General features: G+C 48.5%; 1 protein-coding gene across 8 annotated transcripts in view; it reads left to right on the top strand.

The window, feature by feature from the left end:
- Positions 1–27,172, top strand: part of serac1 (serine active site containing 1) — a 256,450-nt gene that overhangs the window by 29,973 nt on the left and 199,305 nt on the right. For 7 of the 8 annotated variants that reach the window (XR_011945462.1, XM_072502719.1, XM_072502689.1 and 4 more), the window contains exons 4-5: positions 12,401–12,490; positions 20,416–20,547. Coding sequence is in view for 7 of the 8 variants with exons in the window: in XM_072502719.1 (XP_072358820.1) it covers positions 12,401–12,490; positions 20,416–20,547 (222 nt within the window). In the remaining variant the exon portion in view is untranslated. The remainder of the gene's footprint in view (positions 1–12,400; positions 12,491–20,415; positions 20,548–27,172) is intronic. The other variant, XM_072502699.1, reaches the window with a different exon arrangement.

Genomic DNA, 27,172 nt, shown 5'->3' with positions numbered 1-27,172 from the left:
CCAAGTCATTGATAAAAATCACAAATAGCAGAGGACCCAGCACTGAACCCTGTGGTACACTGCTGGTAACTGGTCTCCAGTCTGAACATTTTCCATTCACCACCACCCTCTTGTCTTCTATGTGATAGCCAGTTACTTATCCAATTGGCCAAATTTCCCTCTATCCCACACCTCCTTACTTTCTTCCTGAGTCGACCATGGGGAACCTTATCAAACGCCTTACTAAAATACATGTATATGACATCAACTGCTCTACCTTCATTTACACACTTAGTTACCTCCTCAAAGAATTCAATCAAATTTGTGAGGCAAGACCTACCCTTCACACATCCGTGTTGACTATCCCGGATTAAGCTGCATCTTTCCAAATGGTCATAAATCCTATCCTTCAGGACCTTTTCCATTATCTTACCGACCACCGGAGTAAGACGAACTGGCCTACAATTACCAGGGTCATTCCTATTCCCTTTCTTGAACAGAGGAACAACATTCACCACCCTCCAATCCTCTGGCACTATCCCCGTGGACAGCGAGGACCCAAAGATCAAAGCCAAAGGCTCTGCAATCTCATCCCTTGCCTCCCAAAGAATCCTTGGATATATCCCATCTGGCCCAGGGGACTTGTCAACCCTCCGGTTTTTCAAAATTGCTAATACATTCTTGCTCAGAACATCTACCTCCTCCAGCCTACCCAACTGAATCACACACTCATCCTCCAAAACATGGCCCCTCTCCTTTGTGAACACCTTTGTATTCATTCAACGTCTCTCCTATTTCTTCTGACTCCATGCACAAGTTCCCACTACTGTCCTTGACCGGTCCTACCCTCACTCTGGTCATTCTTTTACTTCTCACCATAAGAGTGAAAAGCCTTGGGGTTTTCCTTGATCCGACCCGCCAAGGACTTCTCATGCCCCCTCCTAGCTCTCCTAAGCCCTTTTTCAGCTCATTCCTTGCTACCTTGTAACCCTCAAGCAACCCTACTGAACCTTGTTTTCTCATCCTTCCTCTCCCCCAATTATAAACCTTGCCCTGTCGTATGGCCCTATCCCTCTCCATTGCAATAGTGAAAGACACCGAATTGTGGCCACTATCTCAAGTGCTCTCCCACCAACAAATCTAACACTTGGCCAGGTCCATTACCCAGTACCAAATCTAATGTGGCACCCCTCTTGTCGACCTATCCACATATTGTCTCAGGAAACCCTCCTGCACACTCTGTACAAAAACTGCCCCATCCGAACTGTTCGACCAATAGAGGTTCCAATCAATATTTGGGAAGTTAAAGTCACCCATGACAACAACCCTGAGACCTCCACACCTATACATAATCTGTTTTGCGATTTCTTCCTCCACATCTCTCTTACTAGTTGGGGGCCTATAGAAAACACCTAACAATGTGACCGCTCCTTTCCTATTTCTAATTTCGGCCCATATTACCTCAGTAGGCAGATCCCCTTCAAACTGCCTTTCTGCAGCCGTTAAACTATCCTTGATTAGCAATGCGACCCCTCCACCTCTTTTACCACCTTTCCTACTCTTACTGAAACATCTATACCCCGGAACTTCCCAAAACCATTCCTGTCCCTGTTCTACCCATGTCTCCGTAATGGCCACAACATCGTAGTCCCAAGTACCAATCCACGCTCCACGTTCACCTACCTTATTCCGGATGCTCCTTGCATTGAAGAAGACACACTTCAACCCACCTTTCTGTCTGCCGGTACACTCCTGCAACCTTGATACCCTCCTCAGTATCTCACTACTCTCAACACTGGCTTCTGGACTACAGCTCGTTTTCCCAGCCCCCTGACAAATTAGTTTTAAACCCCCCCCCCCCAAAGAGCAGTAGCAAATTTCCCTCCCAGGATATTGGTGCCCCACTGGTTCAGGTGCAAACCGTCCTGTCTGTACAGGTCCCACCTTCCCCAGAATGTGCTCCATTTATCCACGTACCTGAAACCCTCCCTCCTACACCATCCCTGCAGCCATGTGTTTATCTGCACTCTCTCCCTGTTCCTCACCTCACTAGTACGTGGCACCGGCAACACACCAGTGATGACAACATAGTTTGTCCTGGCTCTCAGCTTCCACCCTAGCTCCCTAAATTCCTGTTTTAAATCCCCGTCCCTTCTCTTATCTATGTCATTGGTACCGATGTGTACCACGACTTGTGACTGCACCCCCTCCTCTTTTAAGGATCCTGAAAACGCGGTCAGAGACGTCACGGACCCTGGCACCCAGGAGGCAACATATCATCCGTGATTCTCTTTCGCTGCCACAGAACCGTCTATCTGTCCCTCTAACTATCGCGTCCATAATAACTATTGCTCTCCTGCTCTCCCTCCTTCCCTTCTGAGCCACAGGGACGGACTCAGTGTTGGATATCCGTTCACTGTGGCTTACCCCTGGTAGGTCGTCCCCCTCAACAGTATCCAAAACGGTATACTTGTTACTGAGGGGAACGACCACAGAGGATCCCTGCACTGACTGCTTCTTCCCAGCCCCTCTCACCGTCGCCCATCTAGCTTGATTCTTCGGAGTAACTACATCCCTGAAGCTACTATCTATGACCACCTCTGCCTTCCGAATGATCCGAAGTTGCTCCAGCTCCAGTTCCCTAACGCGGTTTCTGAGGAGCTGGAGATGGGTGCACTTCCCACAGGTGAAATCAGCAGGGACACTGACGGCGTCACTCACCTCAAACATTCTGCAGGAGGAACATTGCACTGCCTTCCCTGCACTCCCCTCTGGATTTAAAAAAAAAAGAAAGAGAAAGAAAGCGCTTACCTGGTATTCACTCTACCCCTTAGGTTAAAGGAGGTGGAAGGGTGGGGGACACTACAAGTGTAGTGTCTAGGGTTTAGAAACTGCCCAACTTAAATACAGGTAAAAATAAAACACTTAACCAGCAACCACTGCGCCCCACACGAGAACCGCAATCGGCTGTTATGGGCCTGTGCAAGCAATTTAAATCTTTACTACCTAACCAGCAGTCACTCTGTCCTCAATCCGACCGGATTCAGCTGGAAACTCCCAACAGTAAGTTTGAAAAAAAAATATTCACCAATTCTCAGCAAGCACTCACTCAGCAACCACTGCGCCCCGCACGATAACACCTCAGGGTAAATAAAAACTACTTACCAGTCACCAGCCAATCACTTGCCTGCAGGCTGTGACATCACGGTTCAACTTCTTTCTACTTCTACCTGCCCTCGAGTCTCCCTCTTGATCTTTACTCGGTGGGGATCCTTACAGTGATTATCTTTTTTTTAGTTAGAGGAGGAGGTAGGGAGGGAAACACTGAAGAAGTGTTTGGTGTTTAACTGTCACTTGACAACAGCTCCTCCACAAACCACCTTCAAGGTACGGTGATCGTAATGCACTGATGCAAATATTCCCTGCAACAGCCAATCAGCAGCTGCGCTCTACTGTCCTCTGCTGGATGCTTGTCTTCACTTGAACACCTAGGGTGTCTTGCTCAGGTACACTTTCTAGATGCAGTGACCACAATGCACTGATGCAAATTTCCCCTGGAACAGCCAATCAGCAGCTCCGCTCTACTGCCCACTGCTGGATCTATTTATTTATTTTTAAAATTTAGAGTACCCAATTCGTTTTTTCCAATTAAGGGGCAATTTAGCGTGGCCAGTCCACCTACTCTGCACATCTTTGGGTTGTGGGGTCGAAACCCACGGAAACACTGGGAGAGTGTGCAAACTCCACACGGACAGTGACCCAGAGCCGGGATCGAATCTGGGACCTCGGCACCGTGAGGCCCTACATTCGCCACCGGTGCCTGATAGAGCAATCGGACCCAATTCACAAGTCCCTGCCCGAAGCCAAACCTTCCCAGGACCTCCCACAAATATTTCTACTTCACCGGGTCAAAGTCCTTTTTTGCATCCATGGCCACCACCACCTCGACCTTGCGCCCCTCCACAGGCATCATAACTACGTTAAGGAGCCGCCCAGTGTTGGACGGCAGGTGTTGTTCCTTAACAAATCCCGTTTTGTCCTCTCCTATTACTCCCGGAACACACACTATCCATATGGCAAAGATCTTTGCCAACGATTTTCCGTCCACATTTAGCAGGGAGATTGGCCTCTACGACCCACAGCTTTCCGGATCTTTGTCTCGTTTCAAGATAAGGGAAATCGATGCCTGCACTAACGTTGGGGGGAGCACTCCCAACTCCTTTGACTCATTAAAAGCCTTTACCAAAAGCAGCACCAGCAACCCGGAAAACTTCCTATGGAACTCCACCAGGTATCCATCCGGTCCCGGGGCTTTGCCCGATTGCAACGATCCCACTCCTTCTATAACCTCCCCGAGCCCAATTGGGACACCCAGACCCTCCATCAACTCCTCATCTATTGCCGGGAGCTCCAGGCCCCCCAAAAATTGTTTCACCCCCTCTTACACGGCTGGGGGGGTTCCGATTTATACAATTTACAGTAAAACTCCCGAAACACATCATTCACCCCCGCTGGATCTAGAACCCCCACCCCCCACCCACCCCACCCTGTGTCCCTCACTTTCCCTATCTCTCACGCTGCCTCCTGTTTCCTCAGCCGGTGGACCAGCATCCTACTAGCTTTCTCCCCATGTTCATAAACCGCCCCCCTTGCCGTCCTCAGCTGTCCCACTGCCTTACCTGTGCATAGCAGCCCAAATTCAAGTTGCAATCTCTGATGCTCTTTCTGGAGTCTCCGCATATCTCCTGTCCACCTGTAAAATTTTGCCTCCCAGTCTGTCTGACTCCGTCCACTCCGCCTTCTCCTTATGGGCCCGAATTGAGATGAATTCTCCCCTGATAACTGCCTTTCATGCTTCCCAGACCATCCCCGCCGACACCTCTCCCGTATCCTTATTCTTAATGTGTCCCCGAATGGCCTCCCTCACCCACTCACACACCCATCCTCCTCCGCTAACAGCCTCCATTGTGGGCACTGGGCCTTTCCTTTACTAACTTGCAAGTCCACCCAGTGCAGAGTGTGGTCTGACACCACTATTGCTGATTATTCAGCATCTACCACCTCTGCCAGCAGCGTTTTGTCCATCACAAAAATGTCTATACGGGAATACACCTTATGTACATGGGAGTAGAACGAACATTCCTTACTTCTCAACCTCCCTAATCTCCACGGATTGACACCCCCCCAACATGTGCTTCACGAACCCCCGGAGCTCCTTCGCCATAGCTGACATCTTCCCAGACCGACAACTCGACAGGTCCAGCCTTGGATGAAGAACGGTGTTGAAATCTCCCATAATCAGTAGATATGAATCTCGGTCCGGAATCTTCCCCCAGTACCCATCTCATAAATTCCACGTCACCCCAGTTCGGGGCATATATATTCACCAACACTACAGCCATTCCCTCCAGTTTCCCACTAACTATGACATATCTACCCCCTGGGTCCGCCTCTATACTCCCTACCTCGAACGCCACCTGCTTATTAACCAAAATCGCCACATCCCTTATACTGAAGTCTAACCCCAAATGGAACACTTGCACAACCCATCCATTCCTTAGCCTAATCTGATCCCCCACCTTCAAATGTGTCTCCTGCAGCATGGCCACATCCACCTTCAGTTGCCTCAAGTGTGCGAACACACTGGCCCGTTTGACTGGCCCATTCAGTCCCCGAACGTTCCACGTGACCAGTCTGATCGGGGGCCACCCTGTCCTCCTCCCCTGCTGATCAGTCAGAGCCTCTCTCCGGCCTGCACTTGGGCAACTGCTGTCACCAACCCTCCTCCTCCGCTTTGAAAGTCCTTTCCCCGTTTTGCAATACTGCCCCCCCCCCCCCCCCCCCCCCCCCCCCCCACACACATCTTCAGTTCACCCCCCACTCCGCTTCCGTGAACTAGCCCGCTCAGCTAGCCTGGCAGCCCCCGCCATGGTGCCTAGCATCCTACCCCCCATCGGTTCCCCTCCCTCCGCTCAAACATTAGTGCAAACAATTAAGACAAAGGCAAGAGGTAAAAACAAACACTCCCTCCCAAGGCCCAAACACAGAGACCCACCCCTCATCCCTTAACAAAGAACTGTAAACCAGCCTAAAGCCACAAAACAGAAAAAATAAAAACAAACACCAAAATCAAAGTTTTTCGCAATACAGTACATTCACTCCACTTCTCCTCCATCAAAGTTCAAAGTCCTCCTTCTCCTGCCAGTCCATTCTCTTTCATGAAGTCCACTGCCTCCTCCGCCGAGCCAGACTATAACTCCCTGCCCCCATAGGTCACTCATAGGTGAGCCGGGTACAGTAGTCCGAACTCCTCTTGTACAGGGCCGACTTGACCTTATTAAAGCTCGCCCTCTTTGCCAGCTCTGCCCCCAGGTCCTGGTACACAGGTGCAACACCTCGTCTGCCTGGCCCACCTCATGATAGGTTCCTTATCAAGGAATCGATGCAATCGTACCACCATCGCCCTCTTGCTCGCCCCCCCCCCCCCCCGGTGCTTGCGCATCAGCGCCCTGCGGGATCGATCGACTTCTAACGGCCGGTCAAACGCACCTCCCCAAGCAGCTTCTCCAGCATTTTCCTGACGTACGCACCAGCACCCGTTTCTTCGCTCCCCTCTGGCAGACCCACAATCCGGATGTTCTGCCTACGAGATCGGTTCTCCACTTTCTCCAGCAGTCGCTTTTGCTGGTCTCCCATCAGTCCCTTCTCCGCTGCCATCGAGGTGCACTGTTCCTCATGCAGGGGAGCTCATACAACCTCTGTGGAGTCTGAAGAGATAGGCGAGATACTAAATGAATATTTTTCGTCAGTATTCACTCAGGAAAAAGATAATGTTATGGAGGAGAATGCTGAGCCCCAGGCTAATAGAATAGATGGCATTGAGGTACGTAGGGAAGAGGTGTTGGCAATTCTGGACAGGCTGAAAATAGATAAGTCCCCGGGACCTGATGGGATTTATCCTAGGATTCTATGGGAGGCCAGGGAAGAGATTGCTGGACCTTTGGCTTTGATTTTTATGTCATCATTGGCTACAGGAATAGTGCCAGAGGACTGGAGGACAGCAAATGTGGTCCCTTTGTTCAAAAAGGGGAGCAGAGACAACCCCGGCAACTATAGACTGGTGAGCCTCACGTCTGTAGTGGGTAAAGTCTTGGAGGGGATTATAAGGGACAAGATTTATAATCATCTAGATAGGAATAATATGATCAGGGATAGTCAGCATGGCTTTGTGAAGGGTAGGTCATGCCTCACAAACCTTATTGAGTTCTTTGAGAAGGTGACTGAACAGGTAGACGAGGGTAGAGCAGTTGATGTGGTGTATATGGATTTCAGCAAAGCGTTTGATAAGGTTCCCCACGGTAGGCTATTGCAAAAAATACGGAGGCTGGGGATTGAGGGTGATTTAGAGATGTGGATCAGAAATTGGCTAGCTGAAAGAAGACAGAGGGTGGTGGTTGATGGGAAATGTTCAGAATGGAGTACAGTCACAAGTGGAGTACCACAAGGATCTGTTCTGGGGCCGTTGCTGTTTGTCATTTTTATCAATGACCTAGAGGAAGGCGCAGAAGGGTGGGTGAGTAAATTTGCAGACGATACTAAAGTCGGTGGTGTTGTCGATAGTGTGGAAGGATGTAGCAGATTACAGAGGGATATAGATAAGCTGCAGAGCTGGGCCGAGAGGTGGCAAATGGAGTTTAATGTAGAGAAGTGTGAGGTGATTCACTTTGGAAGGAATAACAGGAATGCGGAATATTTGGCTAATGGTAAAGTTCTTGAAAGTGTGGATGAGCAGAGGGATCTAGGTGTCCATGTACATAGATCCCTGAAAGTTGCCACCCAGGTTGATAGGGTTGTGAAGAAGGCCTATGGAGTGTTGGCCTTTATTGGTAGAGGGATTGAGTTCCGGAGTCGGGAGGTCATGTTGCAGCTGTACAGAACTCTGGTACGGCCGCATTTGGAGTATTGCGTACAGTTCTGGTCACCGCATTATAGGAAGGACGTGGAGGCTTTGGAGCGGGTGCAGAGGAGATTTACCAGGATGTTGCCTGGTATGGAGGGAAAATCTTATGAGGAAAGGCTGATGGACTTGAGGTTGTTTTCGTTGGAGAGAAGAAGGTTAAGAGGAGACTTAATAGAGGCATACAAAATGATCAGGGGGTTGGATAGGGTGGACAGTGAGAGCCTTCTCCCGCGGATCGATATGGCTGGCACGAGGGGACATAACTTTAAACTGAGGGGTAATAGATATAGGACAGAGGTAGGTTCTTTACGCAAAGAGTAGTGAGGCCGTGGAATGCCCTACCTGCTACAGTAGTGAACTCGCCAACATTGAGGGCATTTAAAAGTTTATTGGATAAACATATGGATGATAATGGCATAGTGTAGGTTAGATGGCTTTTGTTTCGGTGCAACATCGTGGGCCGAAGGGCCTGTACTGCGCTGTATTGTTCTATGTTCTATGTTCTCTAGATCGCCTGTCCCTGGGTGGCCAGTCTCGTCTCAACGTTGTTCTCTTACTTTTGTTCTCTATTTCCCCTTCAGTTATTACACCTTCGAAGCTAACGCTATGGTTCCCATCCCCTTGCCACACTAGTTTAAATCCTCCCGAATGACTGTAACAAACCTCCCAGCCTGGATATTGGTGCCCCTCCAGTTTAGATGCAACCCGTCCTTGTACAGGTCCCACCTGCCCCGGGGTAGATCCCAATGGTTCAGAAATCTGAAACCCTCCTGCCTACACCACCAGCTTAAGCCACATATTTAGCTGCATTATCCTCCTATTTCTAGCCTCACTGGTACGTGGAACAGGGAGTAATCCTGAGACTACAATTCTAGAGGTCCTGCTTTTTAGCTTACTGCCTAACTCCCTGAATTCCTTCTGCAGGATCTCATCGCTCTTCCTGCCTATGTCTTCCTACCTATGTGTACTATGACCTCTGGTTGTTCACCCTCCCCCTTGGATGTCCTGTGTTCGTTCAGAGACATCATTGACCCTGGTACCAGGAAGGCAACATACCATCCTGGAGTCTCTTTCACGTCGACAGAAGCGCCTGTCTGTGCCCCTTAACCTAGAGTCCCCTATAACTATTACTCTCCTGCAGAACCAGAGTATGTGAGCTTGGTTGGCTGGGCCTCCTTGGCACCATTCACATTTATCCTCTACCTCCGGAAAGAATCCATGTTCTTGTCAAGTGCGCCAGGTGCACTACTGTCAGCAGCATTAGGTTCAGCCCCGCGCATGAGGGGGTGGCATTCACCCTGTGCAGTGCTTCACTCCAGAGTCCTTCCCCTATCTCTATGCCTAACTCTTCCACCCATTTCTCCCATGTCTCATCCAGTCATGACCGTACTACATCCAGTAATTGTCTGTACATGTCAGCGCAGTTTCCACCCCCCATTTTGGAGTCTGTCCTGGTAGTCAAGGCAACATTTTTGTCTCATAGATTATCATAGAATTTACAGTGCAGAAGGAGGCCATTCGGCCCATCGAGTCTGCACCGGCTCCTGGAAAGAGCACCCGACCCAAGGTCAACACCTCCACCCTATCCCCACAACCCAGTAACCCCACCCAACACTAAGGGCAATTTTGGACACTATGGGCAATTTAGTATGGCCAATCCACCTAACCTGCACATCTTTGGACTGTGGGAGGAAACCGGAGCACCCGGAGGAAACCCACGCACACACTGGGAGGATGTGCAGACTCCGCACAGACCATCTCCTTACAGAAGAAGTTCCTCAGCCACATGTATCGCAACCCATTCCCTTTCGGGAGCTAAAGTTTGTCCGTCAGTTCCCCCACGGTCGCTATCCTGCCATGTACAGGTCCCCTACCATTAATGTCAGCTCGTCCTATCTCCACTATTTAGAGGTCACGTCTAGTGTCGCCAGGGGGAATTTATGGTTCTTGCAGATGGGGGTCATGGTGGCCATTGCTCTCAGTCCGAAGTGGTGCCTGAGCTGGTTCCACGTTCTCAGCGTGGCTCCACTGGGCTCCTTGAATATTTGGCTGGCGGAATGGGCATGGGAGTGGGGCCTTGGCCAGTGCCCGGAACATCCCATTCTGCTCCCGGCTCTTTGACCCAGCACCGTACTTTATCTACAGTGGCTGCCCAGTTCTGGAATTGAAGGTTTGGAAGGACAAGGCCTCCCACATTTCTCCATCACACAACCACACACAGAAAAACACAGATAGACATAAACAACATATTCCTCTCCTGTGGGATCAAGGGGAACATCCCGCTCTTGCTCAGGTTACGTGTGTAACCTGAAAAGGCTCCAAACGCCCCTAGGCGTCTCGTTATTCCACCCATGCTGACTAGGGGGTTGAACACCTGGAGGAGCAGGTCATCTATGTACTGTGAAAATCTATGCTCCCTGTCTCCTCTCTCGATCCCTCTCCACCCCTTCGCTGATCTGATGGCGATGGCCAGTGCTCAATTGCCAGAGCTAATGGTAGCGGGGACAAAGAAACCTCATGCCTCAGTGCAGCCAGAGGTAAAGAGAGCTGGTGGGCTTTGTCCATATGCTCGCCATGGTAGCTTCACGCACGAGAGGTGAATCCTTTCCCAAACCGTTCCAGTACCTCTTCTCCATTCAACTGTGTCGAAGGCCTTCTCTACATCCAGGGAGATGTTCACTTCTGATGTTTCCTCCATGGGTGAGGTCATGATCACTTCAGCAGGCTTCTAATGTTCGCTGTTAGTTGCCTGCCCTTGACAAAGCCCGTCTGACCTTCCGCGACTACCTCCGGCACGCAACTGTCCAGTTTCCTCACCAGGATTTTGGCGTCAGTGTTCAGGAGTGAGATGGGTCTCTATGACCCACACTTCGTTGGGCCTTTGTCGTTCTTCGGTATCAGAGATATCAAGGCCTACACCAGCGTGGACGGCAGGTCCCCCTAGATACTGAGTTGTTGAATATTCCCCACAGGTGCGGGGCCAGTGCTGCCACGAATGTTTTGTAGACGTCCACTGGGAATCTGTCTGGACCCAGTGCCTTCCCCGCCTGTGTGGAGTTAATGCTCTCCATGATTTCCCCAATTCTAGCGGTGCTTCCAGTCCCTGCTTCCGATCCTCCTCCACAACTGGCATGTCCAGTCCGTCGAGAAACTGGGCAATTTAGCATGGTCAATCCACCTACCCTGCACATCTTTGTGCTGTGGGGGTGAGACCCACGCAGACACTGGGAGTATGTGCAAACCCCACATGGACAGTGACCCGGGGCTGGGATTGAACCCTGGTCGTCAGCGCCGTGAGTGCTGTCTTCATCTTTGTGAGAACAGAAAATCCAGCCTCACGCATGTAGGTCGTTGTGAAGGGCGATAGCAACAAAATGCTTGTTTTATTCAGCACTGGAGACTTTGGAGATGCTTCTCCAAACTGCTGACAGCCTCATGGACATTTGGCATGTTTTTAATGTGCTGTCACAGGTCAAGTACAGCAGCTTGGTCTTTTCAGTTGGAGTCAGCTGTAAATTAGTAACTGACTCTGGGGCCTCAGACTCGAAAGGAATTTTTCACTTACTACTTCTCTTTCTAATCCTGAAACTTGTCTCATTTGCCAGTACTTCCCTGCATATAGCACATATGGGCTTTGCATCCTTATTTGCATTGACACCATTGACAAAGCTATAACTCGAGAAATAATCTGTATACTACTTAGTTCCCGAGTTAAGTTTCTTCTTTGTAGGCTGTTAACAAGAGGCTCCGGAGCTCTGTACAGAGCTAACACTAGCACTGCACTGACGTGCCCTGGACTTTCCTGTGCAGCTCCCTTCAGATTCCAATGTGAGATCCTAGTCAGTAGGTACACTGCTTAATTGTGTCTCTGGCTGCCTTCTACCTGTAACAAAGCGATTCAACTGCTTCTTGCTTGTTTGTTAGCAGTTAGAAAATGGAAGAAGGTCTCCTCTGTGATTTGGGGTCAAAAGCGAGTACATACAGGGCACCTGATGTCAAGTGTAAATGCAAAAGCTGTGACCTGCTCACTGCTGCCACTTATGGCTGGAAGACTGTACACAGCCCTTTAAAAAGTGGCAGTGGCCACCATTCTCAATAAAAATGCCAGTAGGGCAGCATGTTGGCGCAGTGTTTAGCACTGCTGCCGAGGACCCAAGTTCGATCCCAGCCCCGGGTCACTGTCTGTGTGGAGCTTGCACGTTCTCCCAGTGCCTGCGTGGGTCTCACCCCCACAACCCAAAAACATGTGCAGGGTAAGTGGATTAGCCACGCCAAATCGGCCATTAATTGGAATTGTAAAAAAAGTATTAACATTTTTCATATTAAATTTCAATAACAATATTTTATTAATGCTTATTTATTTATACATTTTTTTCACTTATGCTGTTTTTATATTTGTCCAGTTTTTCAAGCTCATGTGCTGTTTGTACTTTGTTGATTTTTGATTTTGCTGTATTTCAGGAATCACAAATAAGGCCAGAAAAGAGCTGCACAGAGCAGTTAAAAGACTGGTGCAAGTCACAGCCGAGATGTTCTCATGGCCACTGGATGGTCAGTAAGTCTTAATAATTCCATTGTTAAGTTAAAATATGGTGAAAGTATTTAACCTATTAAAATATGAAGCAATGATGCAGCACATTGGAGTAACCTTACCTGATGCAGCACATTGAACTCGGCAATAGTGGGTGCAGAATATTGGGGTGGTGATATGTATTGATGCACGGTGGATGAGTGATAATGTTAGTTCAGTAACTTGGAGTAGCCAGATGTTGACGAGCCACATTGTTTTTGCAGATTGATTCATCAATGTGCAGCATAAGCAGGTGATTTGGTTCTTCATTTTCGCCAAACGTGTAAATAGTCTGATGCTGATCTGTGGCCAGGTTTTTACACCTTCAAAATGGATGACAATGGAATTGTGTGGGCTGTAAAATTTTGTGGGATGCTTTTGGTTTGACCCCTTAACGTCGTCATGCTGGACCCAAATTTTGAGAGGTGGATGGGAAGCTGTGTGGGGGTGCCACTTGCTTTCTCAAAATCAACAGTAGATGGACATTTCAGCTGATCATGAAAGTATGAAACTACAATTTTACAGGCCACCTTGGATTTAGCGGTAAGCATGCAGGAAACATGGGATGTTCGAGCCAGGGCAGATTTTAAACTGTGGCAATGGGTGGCAGCTGCTGTGATTGCTGCAATTGACAGCTATAAATGAGGCGTTTTCCCTTTGTGGGATGTAAGGAGTTGGGCAGCCATTGTTTTGGGGCTGAGTCTCCTTTGTGAAATTGTGCTACATCAGTAACTATTGGCAGGATGTCCCAGTCAGGCTACCAGCGTCCCAGTGTTATAGACATTATTCATTCAGGAGTAGTGTCCACCTAGGAGGAGAGCCTGAGAGGGGAGAGCTGCTAACACTTGGATTGGGACAACCACAATCTCCTGGTCACCTGTAGGGGGAAGCAGCAGATGACCACGGGCATATGCTAGTTCAGAGAAGAAGGTACCCTGTGACTAGAATACACAGACAAACAATGAGTTACCGGCAGATGTCAGAGCAGCTGATTGCTGAAGACAGTGCCTATCCCGAGATGTTTTGTCCCATTTTAATAGTGTGACGATGGAGGAGGTGAGCTCTGGTTGTATTGGTGGTCATCTTACGCCTGTGGCTGTCAAGGTCACCATGGTCCTGAATTTCTATGCCTCGGGTTCATTCCGTGGGCCCAGTGGAGATGTGTGACATCTGTCAATCAACTGCATCAAGGTAGTGACGGAGGGCCAACCATTATCTACATTATCTCACTGTCTTCAGGGGATGTCCCGGAGGACTGGAGAATAGCCAATGTTGTTCCTCTGTTTAAGAAGGATAGCAAGGATAATCCAGGGAACTACAGGCCGGTGAGCCTTACTTCAGTGGTAGGGAAATTACTGGAGAGAATTCTTCGAGACAGGATCTACTCCCATTTGGAAGCAAATGGACGTATTAGTGAGAGGCAGCATGGTTTTGTGAAGGGGAGGTCGTGTCTCACTAACTTGATAGAGTTTTTCGAGGAGGTCACTAAGATGATTGATGCAGGTAGGGCAGTGGATGTTGTCTATATGGACTTCAGTAAGGCCTTTGACAAGGTCCCTCATGGTAGACTAGTACAAAAGGTGAAGTCACACGGGATCGGGGTGAGCTGGCAAGGTGGATACAGAACTGGCTAGGCCATAGAAGGCAGAGAGTAGCAATGGAAGGATGCTTTTCTAATTGGAGGGCTGTGACCAGTGGTGTTCCACAGGGATCAGTGCTGGGACCTTTGCTCTTTGTAGTATATATAAATGATTTGGAGGAAAATGTAACTGGTCTGATTAGTAAGTTTGCAGACGACACAAAGGTTGGTGGAATTGCGGATAGCGATGAGGACTGTCAGCGGATACAGCAGGATTTAGATTGTTTGGAGACTTGGGCAGAGAGATGGCAGATGGAGTTTAATCCGGACAAATATGAGGTAATGCATTTTGGAAGGGCTAATGCAGGCAGGGAATATACAGTGAATGGTAGAACCCTCAAGAGTATTGAAAGTCAAAGAGATCTAGGAGTACAGGTCCACAGGTCATTGAAAGGGGCAACACAGGTGGAGAAGGTAGTCAAGAAGGCATACGGCATGCTTGCCTTCATTGCCGGGGCATTGAGTATAAGAATTGGCAAGTCATGTTGCAGCTGTATAGAACCTTAGTTAGGCCACACTTGGAGTATAGTGTTCAATTCTGGTCGCCACACTACCAGAAGGATGTGGAGGCTTTCGAGAGGGTGCAGAAGAGATTTACCAGAATGTTGCCTGGTATGGAGGGCATTAGCTATGAGGAGCGGTTGAATAAACTCGGTTTATTCTCACTGGAACGAAGGAGGTTGAGGGGCGACCTGATAGAGGTCTACAAAATTATGAGGGGCATAGACAGAGTGGATCGTCAGAGACTTTTCCCCGGGGTAGAGGGGTCAATTACTAGGGGGCATAGGTTTAAGGTGAGAGGGGCAAGGTTTAGAGTAGATGTACGAGGCAAGTTTTTTACGCAGCGGGTAGTGGGTGCCTGGAACTCACTACCGGAGGAGGTAGTGGAAGCAGGGACGATAGGGACATTTAAGGGGCATCTTGACAAATATATGAATAGGATGGGAATAGAAGGATACGGACCCAGGAAGTGTAGAAGATTGTAGTTTAGTGCTATGTCCTTTGCCATCATCAAGTGGACCATCAGTCTCCAAGATGAGATTTGGGTGCCTGCATTGTTCCAGTGGGGCATTTCAGTACGCTCCAGCGAGGATCTCTTTGATTGTACTGGTCTACTGTGCTTTGTACAAGCTGGTACTGCAGATAGAGGAGGCCCTGATTGCTGAGGACTTAGTAGAACACAAGAAATTCTCCATGAGAAGGAAGTGGATGCATAGCCTTAGCATCCAAGAACTATAGAATTCCTACAGTGCAGAAGGAGGCCATTCGGCCCATCAGGTCTGCATTGGCCATCCGAAAGAGCACCCGACTGAGGCTCACTCCCTGACCCTATCCGTGTAACCCAATCTAACCTGCATATCTTTGGACTCCTGATAGACATAAGGGGCCATTTGGAGGGTGCCAGGCTATAGACACAAGGGAGACACATATTCTCACTTGTTTCAGTTGATCCTGACCGCTGCAACCAGCCAACCAAATAAAAAACCTGGTTCCATTTGCAACAATGCCACCTTCCACCGTTCTGAACCCAGGTCCCTTTTCCCACTACCATCTAGGATTTCAGCAGTGCACAAAGGATGAACACAAACATTTGTCATCCCAGTCCTTGGGTTGATTCATGCCACTATTACATTTCATGCCACTATTACACTGCTGCAGGACCACCAACAACGGATGGAAAACCCTACAAAACCCAAGCCAGACATTTATTACATAAGTCACCAAGCATGAGCAGAGAAGCATTCACTGTCTCGATACTTGTGATTGCAGGTGCATCTGACATGTTTTCTTAATACTTTGATGAGTGCTTCTACTTGGTTCACCCCCCCCTTGCTGCGAGTTGTGGTGGTGCAGGCTGCTGACCTTGTTGCCCCGTGGCCTGGGATGACTTTGGTAGCCAAGGTTCACACCAGACCCAGCCTCCAAATCGCCTGGGAATCTCTGCCAGACCTTCATGCTCCTCATGCTGGATTTCCAGGATCTTCCAACAATTCCAGTCATTAACCTGGGTTTCAACAAAGGCCTGGCCTCCCACATACCTACAAGCATCAGTGGTCTTGGCTATCACAATCTCTGACAACTGGTCAGACGTGTGCATTCTGTTCTTGCCAGGTTATGAGCCCAAACCTATGTATGCCCTATATTTTTTTCATGTATGGAATGATCAGTCTGGACTGTGCATAGAGCAATACTTTTCACTGTACCTCTGTGCACGTGACACTAAATCAAATCCAATCCAACAATCCAATCCTTCTAAACACCCAAACATGTTCAACCCCAAACAAAGGGGAACACCCTTGACACATTATGTCACCGTTCCCAAACCATCCTTCCCAACCACAACATAGAATCGTCGAATCCCTATAGGACAGAAAGAGGCTATTGGACCCATTGAGTCTGTACTGACCTTTGAAAGGCCATCCTACCCCCCCGCCCTGTAACCTCACCCTAAGGGGCAATTTAGCATGTCCATTCCACCTAACCTGCACATCTTTCGATTGTGGGAGGAAACGAGAGCACCCGGAGGAACTCACGCAGACATGGGGAGAACGTGCAGACTCAACACAGTCACCCAAGTTGGGAATCGAACCCGGGTCCCTGGCACTGAGGCAGCAGTGGTAGCCACTGTGCCGCCCGATAATAACATAATAAATCAAAGTCCAAACTCTCTTCAGTCCCAGTCCTTTAGCTCTCACGAATGCCTCTGTCTCAAAGAAATGGTCCTTGGAGTTATACGTAACTCTTTGGTTCGCCGGGTCGACCATCCCGCAGTGCCTATCACTCTTATAAAGCGCTGCCTTCGCCCTGTTAAAGACCACGCGCCTTCTTGTCAGCTCCACCGTGATATCCTGGTATATAAAAATACCACTGCCGTCCCATCTCTCCTCCTGATTCTGCTTGGTCCATCACAAGACTCTCTCCTTCATCTGATAGCTGTGAAAATAGGCTATTACAGCACTTGGTGAATCATTTGACTCTGGCTTCGTCCAGAGCAACCGATGAGCCCTATGAAACTCAAAGAGGGAGGTATCTCTTCCTCCTCTCTCTCTCTTCCCCCCCCCCCCCCCCCCCGAACAATTTGGCGAACATCCCCTCCAGCCCTCAGGCAGACCCATAATCCGAAGATTCTACCGCCGTGACCTATTCTCCAAGTCTTCCACTTTAGCTCTCAGCCCCTTATTACTTTCCTCCATCCTTTGCAGTGTCGAAGTCAATATTTTCCTGCTTCTTTGACTGTGTTAAAGACTCAACAATAGATTGTTATGGTAAAATAACAAGGCTTTATTTATGAAACGACCGCATGCAGTTTTGGCTGAAAGTCGAGGTCGGAGAGCAGTTACTACCACTGCTGATTCCTACTCAAGTCTGCGCTTTTACAGAAAATCAGTTCAGTATTTATACATTATCATTATCAAGATTGCATGACGACAGCTTAGTCAGGAATTCGATCGGAAGTAGAAAGGAAGTAATGTCATAAACCTGTTGATCTTCTCAGACTCTTTGTCTCATCCCTCATACTATTATCTTGCCTTTGATAGAACATTAAAAGGTCGGAGAAGACTCATCCATTCCTTATCTTGTCTTATTCATACCGCCCTGGGTTATGATGAGTTAGCTGTATCAGAGATTACAGAGGTCAGGCATTTTGGAATAGCTTGACCTTCTCTAATCTTAGTAAGAAGTCTTACAACACCAGGTTAAAGTCCAACAGGTTTGTTTCGATATCACTAGCTTTCGGAGCGCTGTTCCTTCCTCAGGTGAATGAAGAGGTATGTTCCAGAAACATATATATAGACAAATTCAAAGATGCCAGACAATGCTTGGAATGCGAGCATTAGCAGGTGATTAAATCTTTACAATCCAGAGGTGGGGTAACCACAGGTTAAAGAGGTGTGAATTGTGTCAAGCCAGGACAGTTGGTAGGATTTCGCAGGCCAGATGGTGGGGGATGAATGTAATGCGACATGAATCCCAGGTCCCGGTTGAGGCCGCACTCATGTGTCCGGAACTTGGCTATAAGTTTCTGCTCTGCGTTGTCGCGCGTCCTGAAGGCCGCCTTGGAGAACGCTTACCCGGAGATCAGAGGCTGAATGCCCTTGACTGCTGAAGTGTTCCCCGACTGGAAGGGAACATTTCTGCCTGGTGATTGTTGCGCGATGTCCGTTCATTCGTTGTCGCAGCGTCTGCATGGTCTCGCCAATGTACCACGCTTCGGGACATCCTTTCCTGCAGCGTATGAGGTAGACAACGTTGGCCGAGTCGCACGAGTATGTACCACGTACCTGGTGGATGGTGTTCTCACGTGTAATGGTGGTATCCATGTCGATGATGTGGCACGTCTTGCAGAGATTGCCATGGCAGGGTTGTGTGGTGTCGTGGTCACTGTTCTGAAGGCTGGGTAGTTTGCTGCAAACAATGGTTTGAGGTTGCGCGGTTGTTTGAAAACAAGTAGTGGGGGTGTGGGGATGGCTTTGGCAAGATGTTCATCTTCATCGATGACGTGTTGAAGGCTGTGAAGAAGATGTCGTAGTTTCTCCGCTCCGGGGAAGTACTGGACGACGAAGGGTATTCTGTCGGTTGTGTCCCATGTTTGTCTTCTGAGGAGGTCGGTGCGGTCTTTTGCTGTGGCGCGTTGGAACTGTTGATCGATGAGTCGAGCGCCATATCCCGTTCGTATGAGGGCATCTTTTCAACGTCTGTAGATGTCTGTTACGCTCCTCCTTGTCTGAGCAGATCCTGTGCATACGGAGAGCTTGTCCATAGGGGATGGCTTCTTTAATGTGTTTAGGCTGGAAGCTGGAGAAGTGGAGCATCATGAGGTTATCCGTGGGCTTGCGGTAAAGCGAAGTGCTGAGGTGACTGTCCTTGATGGAGACGAGTGTGTCCAAGAATGCAACTGATTTTGGAGAGTAGTCCATGGTGAGTCTGATGGTTGGATGGAAAACTTATTGTTGTCATCGTGTAGTCGTTTCAGTGTTTCTTCGCCATGGGTCCAAAGGAAAAAAATGTCATTGATGTATCTGGTCTGTAACATCGGTTGAAGGTCCTGTGCGGTGAGTAGGTCTTGTTCAAACTTGTGCATGAAGGTGTTGGCGTATTGGGGTGCGAATTTGGTCCCCATAGCTGTTCCGTGCGTCTGGATGAAGAACTTGTTGTCGAAGGTGAAGACGTTGTGATGCAGAATCTTCACCTTCGACATGCCACTCAAAATATTTGGTAAACTACCGCTCAAACACCACGCAATCACCTCGGCCAATGTGACCACCATAATTAGCGCAGCCCCACCTGGCAAGCTTGCTCCCGCCATCTGTCCTCCCACAGTATTCTACACTGAACTCAGGCCCTCAGGCAGACTAGCAATCGTTCCCCTTCGTGCCATATACTTCCGTTCAGATTTCGACATCCTCTAATTTCCACAACTTTACTGAGGACAGTTCATCTAAAAATTCCCACCAAAACTGGGCGAAAAGGCCAAATACCGAGAACTCTGGCAGGAGCCACCCAATGTGCGGGTTCACCTGCATGTCACCACCGGAAGTCCCACCCTGTGTTTTTTAAAAGGGCAAACAAGATTCTCACCATCAGCTGGAGGGACCGGGCCTAAAGATGTCGGCAAGACCAGGAGTCCTGAGGTCGGGAAATCCTTTAAAAGGGGAGCCCCGATCTCCGACTTAAGTAAGGCCCCCCTCCCTCCTGAACATTGCCCCGCCGCCACCGCCGCCTCCACCTCCCATCACCACCACCACCAACACCAACAGCACCCCTCCGGCCTCGCAGGCATCGGGGCTCTCCCTTCCTTTCCCCCTCCACACCTAAGGGGAACACCCCCAGCGTGGCTCCCCGGAGAACCCGCCCCTGGCAGTGGCAACCTGGCAGGGGGACTGGGCACTGCCTGGCCATGTCCCTTACCACCCGGGAGCTATACTAGTTGTTTTTGAAAACCAGCAGTGATTTGCACCAGCGTGATGTCACGGCAACTGGGTGGGATGATCAGGAGTGGGTGGACATTACAGTGCCAAGGCGGATAAGTCGATGTAGGGTAGAATTCTGAAGTGAATACTTTGTTTGATATCTTTGAGTTAAGTTCCATTCTGTCACCACTGTAGATTGAGTACTCACTGTTTTGTTCTATCAGTTGCTTTACTTCAATCATTGTTTTTCATAGAAACAAAAACTGTAGATGGTTAGTGGGTTACAGATTACGTTTTTAAATATGTGGGTGACCTTTGCAAATACTTAATTTTCAGAGTTATTTGTGTTTTGCAGAACATTACATGAAACTAGATGTGGAAGACCATGAGTCTGGTTTGTGGCTTCTTCTAAAACGGACTCAGTCTGCAGTTAAACCAGTACGTGTGCAGGCTGTACAGGAACTGGCAAAGAAGCATCACTGGCATGGTAATTAAAGGGACTCGATGTCCAAACTTAGCCAGTAGACAAAAAGTTAAACTAATTCTACCATTCATAACTTGCCATTTAGCACTCCATTTCCTACGCATCCAGAGTTAGCGTCTAAACTTCAGCAAAGAAATTACACGTTATGCAGTTTGGAGGTACCAAGTTTACAACACAGAAGGGGACAATTCAACAACAGCTTGCATTTACATGGTTAACATCGTATAATTGACCTTTCCGGGCACAATCCTGAATGATTTTCACTGTACACTTACCAGATACCCATGCATCCTTTGCTTGGAATGTTTAAGATTTGTCTAACCAGAACACATAAAGTAATTAAAGCACTTTCTGCCTCTGAGAGAAATCAAGGTCAAATGAAATTGGAGAAAGAGAAAAAGATAGAAAACAATGTGTGAAAACTAGTGAATCTGAAACTGCATAATGCTTTGGGTTATCACACTGCCGTTTAATTTTGGGAGCAAAATTTGATTTAGCCAACCTGACAGAATGAAAGACTGCTCTTTCTGCCACAAAGAGCAAGTAAGCCAGTTTGGGAAGTTCAAACTTATAATAAGAATCTATATTAGTGTCACAAGCAGGCTTACATTAACACTGCAATGAACTTAGTGAAAATCCGCAGGCGCCACACTCTGGCGCCTGTTCGGGTACACTGCGGGATAATTCAGAATGTCCAATTTACCTCACAGCACGTCTTTCGGGATTTGTGGGAGGAAGCCAGAGCACCCGGAGGAAATCCACGCAGACATGGGGAGAGCGTGCAGACTCCACACAGACAGTGACCCAAGCCGGGAATCAAACCCGGGTCCCTGGCGCTGTGAAGCAACAGTGCTAACCACTGCTACCCTGCCAACCACTTAATTCCTAGTAGGAATAAAGCTGCACACCTGGTGACAATATTAATGAGATATTAAAAATTGGTGCAGGAAATAGTGATATTTGTACCAATGCAGGGTTATTTTTGTGTTTGGTTAAAATAATAATAATCGCTTATTGTTACAAGTAGGCTTCAATGAAGTTACTGTGAAAAGCCCTTAGACGCCACATTCCTGTGCCTGTTTGGGAAGGCCGGTACGGGAATTGAACCTGCGCTGCTGGCATTGTTCTGCATTGCAAGACAGCTATTTAGCCCACTGTGCTATATGGCAGTATTGAAAATCTCCGATCCATCATAGAACCTCCGGTTCAGTTGGACGAGCCATCCCCTTATGTGAACCCTACAGTTCTGGTGTTTTGGAGTTGATTCATCATACCCAAGGTCTAAATAAACAAAGATATAGTCTGGATTTTGTAACCGTGCATTCCCATGTAATTGAATGGCCCTTATCTTCCACAGAGAGTCCGTCATTGTCATTTGCCCATCTCGATGCTGCTCCATGTTTCTTGTCAGGTTCAAGCTTGGTTTCTCCAGAAATGCACAGCACAGTGTCCCTCGGAGAACTCAGTCATAGCACTATACCATCAGGGTAGACACGATATGCATCCTTTTTACAGCACTAGCTGTCGTATGGTACGTTTGAAGGTTCAATGTGAATATTATTTAATGGGTGAGTGGATCAATGAGTAGGTGGGTAAGTAGGTGAGGTAAAATACTTCTGCGGTACTTACCTGGATTGTTACCCAGGAGATGTTAGACAGATTAAAACCTTGGCTAACGTCCAATCACTCTCTCTGAACTTCCCCTTCGACCCTCGACTCCATCTGACCAACTCCTGATCGAACTACTCCACTTGACCCGACCATCTCCTTACACACCTACAAGTGGGAAGGGTTGCAGGTGGGTAAGGTGGCATGAGGGTGAGGTGTGTAGGTTTTCATCTAAACAGTTCATGTATAAGTATCCAGATAAGTACAGTAGAATTGTCCTAAGTCTTGGACGCTAATTGAGAGTCAGACGTGGAGGGTCCCAGGGAGCAGGGATATTGCCCGTCAGAAGTTCAAATCTTCATCTGTTTCTGGGGAGGCCGCTTTGCGAGGCTGGAGGAGCTGGGGGAGAAATATGGGTTGGGGCAGGTCCGAGGTATCGCCAAGAAGGAGGTACACAGCTTTCTGGTGGCGCCAGCCCTCGCGTTGTTGGAAGAGGTACTGATGGCACGGGGAATGGAAAAGGGGATGGTGCTGGCGATTTATGGGGTGATTCTGGGGGAGGACAAGGTATCGCTGGAGGGGATTAAGGCGAAGTGGGAGGAAGAGTTGGGGAGGGTGTGAGGTGCTCCGAAGGGTGAATGCCTCGGTTTCATGCGCGAGGTTGGGGCTGATACAGTTGAAGGTGGTGTATACAAAGAACTACAGCGCAGGAACAGGCCCTTCGGCCCTCTAAGTCTGCGCCAAACCTGCCTAAACTAAAACCGTATGCACTTGCACAGTCCGTATCCTTCCATTCCCACTCTATTCATATATTTGTCTAGATGCCCCTTAAATGTCGCTATCGTACCTGCTCCCACCACCTCCCCAGGCAGCATGTTCCATATATTTACCACCCTCTGTGTAATAAAAAGTGTGAAGAATCAATTCTGTAGTGTTGGCTGGAGCCACTACAGGTAGGCCAGACAAGATGAGGGTCACCATAGAGGTCAGGGGCATTTCTTTATGGGCAGCACAAGTGGATAGCACTGTGGCTTCACAGCGCCAGCATCCCAGGTTCGATTCCCCGCTGGATCACTGTCTGTGCGGAGTTTGCACGTTCTCCCCTTGTCTGCGTGGATTTCCTCCGGGTGCTCCGGTTTCCTCCCACAGTCCAAAGACGTGCAGGTTAGGTGAATTGGCCATGATAAATTGTCCGTAGTGACCAAAAATGTCAGAAGGGGTTATTGGTTACGGGGATAGGGTGGAAATGAGGGCTTAAGTGGGTCGGTGCAGACTCGATGGGCCGAATGGCCTCCTTCTGCACTGTATATTCTATGATCTCGCACATCTGTTCTAAACTTTCCCCCACCCACTTTAAACCTATGTCCCCAAGTACTTGACACTCCTACCCGAGGAAAGAACATCTGACTATCCACTCTGTCCATGCCACTCATAATCTTGTAGACCTCTATCAGGTCTCCCCTCAACCTCCTTCGTTCCAGTGAGAACAGACCGAGTTTATTCAACCGCTCCTCATAGCTAATGCCCTCCATACCAGGCAATATTCTAGTAAACCGCTTCTGTATCTCTCCAAAGCATGCACATGCTTCTGGTCGTGTGGCTGCCAGAATTGTACACCATATTCCAAATGAAGCCGAACTAAGGTCCAGTACAGCTGCAACATGACTTGCCAATTGTTATATTCATTGCCCCGACCGATGAAGGCCAGCAAGGCCTTCTTGACCACCTTATCCACATGCATTGCCACTTTCAGTGATCGGTGGACATGCACGCCCAGATCTCTCTGCCTGTCAGTACTCGCAAAAGTTCTACCATTTACATGCATTGGACCTTCCAAGTGCAAAGTGCATTACCTCACATTTGTCCGGATTAAACTCCATCTGCCATTATCGGATGCACCTCGAGAGGACAAGGATGAGCCGACTCTTTGAGGGGGTGGAGGATGTTTGTGAATGCTGTGGGAGGAGCACTGCAAATCACGTTCATAGAGAGAAGAAGGTTAAGAGGAGACTTAATAGAGGCATACAAAATGATCAGGGGGTTAGGTAGGGTGGACAGTGAGAGCCTTCTCCCGCGGATGGAAATGGCTGGCACGAGGGGACATAGCTTTAAACTGAGGGGTAATAGATATAGGACAGAGGTCAGAGGTAGGTTCTTTACGCAAAGAGTAGTGAGGCCGTGGAATGCCCTATCTGCGACAGTAGTGAACTCGCCAACATTGAGGGCATTTAAAAGTTTATTGGATAAGCATATGGATGATAATGGCATAGTGTAGGTTAGATGGCTTTTGTTTCGGTGCAACATCGTGGGCCGAAGGGCCTGTACTGCACTGTATCGTTCTATGTTCTATGTTTTGGTCCTGTCCAAACTGGAGGGGTATTGGAGGGAGGTCGTTAGGGTTATCTCGAAGGTGGTGCACATGAGGCTCGAACCAGGTCCCCTAGAAGCCATATTCGGGGTGTTGGATCAGCCGGGGTTGGAAGCAGGTGCGGAGGCAGATGTCTTAGCCTTTGCCTCGCTGATCGCCTGAAGGCAGGTCCTGTTGGGGTGGAGGTTAGCTTCTCCGCCCTGTGCCTCAACCTGGCGGGGGGGCCTGCTGGAGTTCTTAATGCTCGAGAAAGTGAAGTTCAAGTTGAGGGGAAGGATGGAAGGGCTCTACAACTCATGGGCTTTGTTTATCATGCACTTTCAAGAATTGGATGACATCGAACATTAGGGGAGGGGATTGGGAGGGGGGATTTTGGAATGTATAGGTTATTGGTGATTATGTATGGGATGATGGTGGATTCTTGATTCTTTTTCTTTCATGTTTTGTATTTAAAATGTTGGGGGCTGTTTGGGGTGGGTGGGATAAAGGGATTGTTGGCCAGGGTTTTGCCATTGTATTTGTTATTGTTAATTATTTCTTTGTGGGTGTAAATTTGATGAAAATGTGAAAGAGGAGGAGAATAAAAGTATTTATTAAAAAAAAAAGTTCAAACCTTCTGGGCATTTACCACTGAGATTATCACATTAGGACTTCTGCAGAGTGCCGAAGGCATGTTGGATCGTGCGCCTAATTCCCTACGATCTGGGGATCGGAAGACCTGGGCCAACGTGTCTTTTGCAGGTGCTCCCACATGCACTTCTCCAGTAGGCAGAACTGATAAATTCTAGTGAAGCAAAGTCAGGAAACATTTTTGTTCGGAATGTAGTGGCTTAACATGATTGTATTTCCAGACTTTTGTTTTGTTTCCTTAATGTTTCCTGTGATGGAGAACAACCAAATTGTGCTACACTAACCTGGCAGTTGGACAGAAAGCTCAATTTTGAAATATTTTTTCTCTTTCTGATCAGACTCTTCACTATAATAACTGACTGCATCACCAGCCTAGTCCAATGTCTTGCCTGTTTCAGGCTTGTTCAGATTAATTAACTGTGAGTGCAATCTACTGGCCACGTTGCCCAGCCAGCAGATGCAGGGAGAGGTTTCCCGCAGGCTACCCAACAGCCAGACCGTCTCGTGAGATCGACCCAGGTCTCGTGATTAGGATTCCACTCACAATGGCAGGATCAAGCCTTGCACGTTTAAGTCTGTTTAAACCCACTTAGACATGTTGACCCTGGATCTATTGGGCCCCCGGCATCTACCGGCCTCCCCAGGGAGTCCCCAACCGAGTGCCATTCAGTATTGGTCCACACAAATGTGAACCAGACAGAATGGCACCCGGGGAGGCTTCCTGGGCTACTGGAGGCCTCTAGGTAGTCAGGGACAGGGCAGGGTGGCCCCTTGCCCTCCCCCTTGAATGCGGTTACCTTGACATTGCTAGGCTGACACCTTGGCAGTGCCAACCTGGCACTGCCAAGGTGCCCAGGTAGCACTCCAAAGCCGGCAGGAGTATTGCCGGTGTGGCAGTGCCTAGGTGCCAGGGTGGCATTGCCATGGGTCAAGGCCTGAGGGGCGGTCATGCCCATGAAAGGAGGGTAGAGTATAAAGGGGGGGGTGCAGAGCGGTATGTATGGGCCTCTAGAAGGATGGGGGTCTTGGAACGAGGAGATCCTGAAAGGGGTGCTGGTAGGTTTGTAAAAGGTGGCCCCTCAGTTATACCACAGCGGGATGTCATCATTTGGGAGGCGGGGGGATAATGCCCATGTGTGTGGGAGATGACATTGCCCATGGGTTGGGTGTGTGGGGAACCCAGAAGCCCCTTTAGAGATCATGGCACCCTTTGAAAATAGTGACTTGATCTCTGAGGACCCGGTCTGGCTAGCAAGTGCAGCTCCTCAGTGATGAAAATAATTCCTAAGTGTGGGCTTGGCTGGTGAGAAAGTTCCCAGGGTCCAAAAAAGTGACTCAGTGGGGTTATTCACAAAGGAAGACAGGAATAACGTACCGGAAGTTCTGAGAAACACAAATCTTGGTGAGGAGCTGAAGGAAATTAGTATTAGTAAATAAATAGTTTGGGGGAAATTAATGGGATTGAAGGCAGACAAATCTCCAGGGCCTGATCCATCCATTGGTCGTCATTTTCCAAAATTCTTTGGACTCTGGAATGGTTCCTACAGATTGGAGGGTAGCTAATATAGCCCCGCTTTTCAAAAAGGGAGGTGGAGAGAAAACGGAACGATAGACCAGCGTTGGTATTAGGGAAATTGCTCGAGTCTATTCTCAATGATTTCAAAGCACAGCATTTGGAAAGCAGTGGTGTAATCGGACAAAGTCAGCATGGATTTGCAAAAGGAACTAGAGTTGACCAGGGAGAATGGTGGATGTTTAAACTTTCAGAAGGCTTTCAACAAGGTCTCCCATAGCAGATTACAATGTAAAGTTAAAGTACAAGGGATTACGGGTCGGGTCTTGAGATGGATAGAAAGCAGCTTAGCAAACAGGAAGCAAAAGGTTGGAATAAATGGATCTTTTTCTGATTGGCAGGCAGTGATTAGGAGGGTACTGCAGGGATCTGCTAGAACCCCAACTGTTCACATTAGAAATGATTTGGATGAAGGAACTAAATGTATTACCTCCAAATTTGCAGGTGAT

This window comes from Scyliorhinus torazame, chromosome 1, assembly GCF_047496885.1.
Source record: "Scyliorhinus torazame isolate Kashiwa2021f chromosome 1, sScyTor2.1, whole genome shotgun sequence".
Lineage (NCBI taxonomy): Eukaryota > Metazoa > Chordata > Chondrichthyes > Carcharhiniformes > Scyliorhinidae > Scyliorhinus > Scyliorhinus torazame.
The sequence above is the reverse complement of the archived record's forward strand: the minus strand, read 5'-3'. Positions and strand labels throughout refer to the sequence as shown.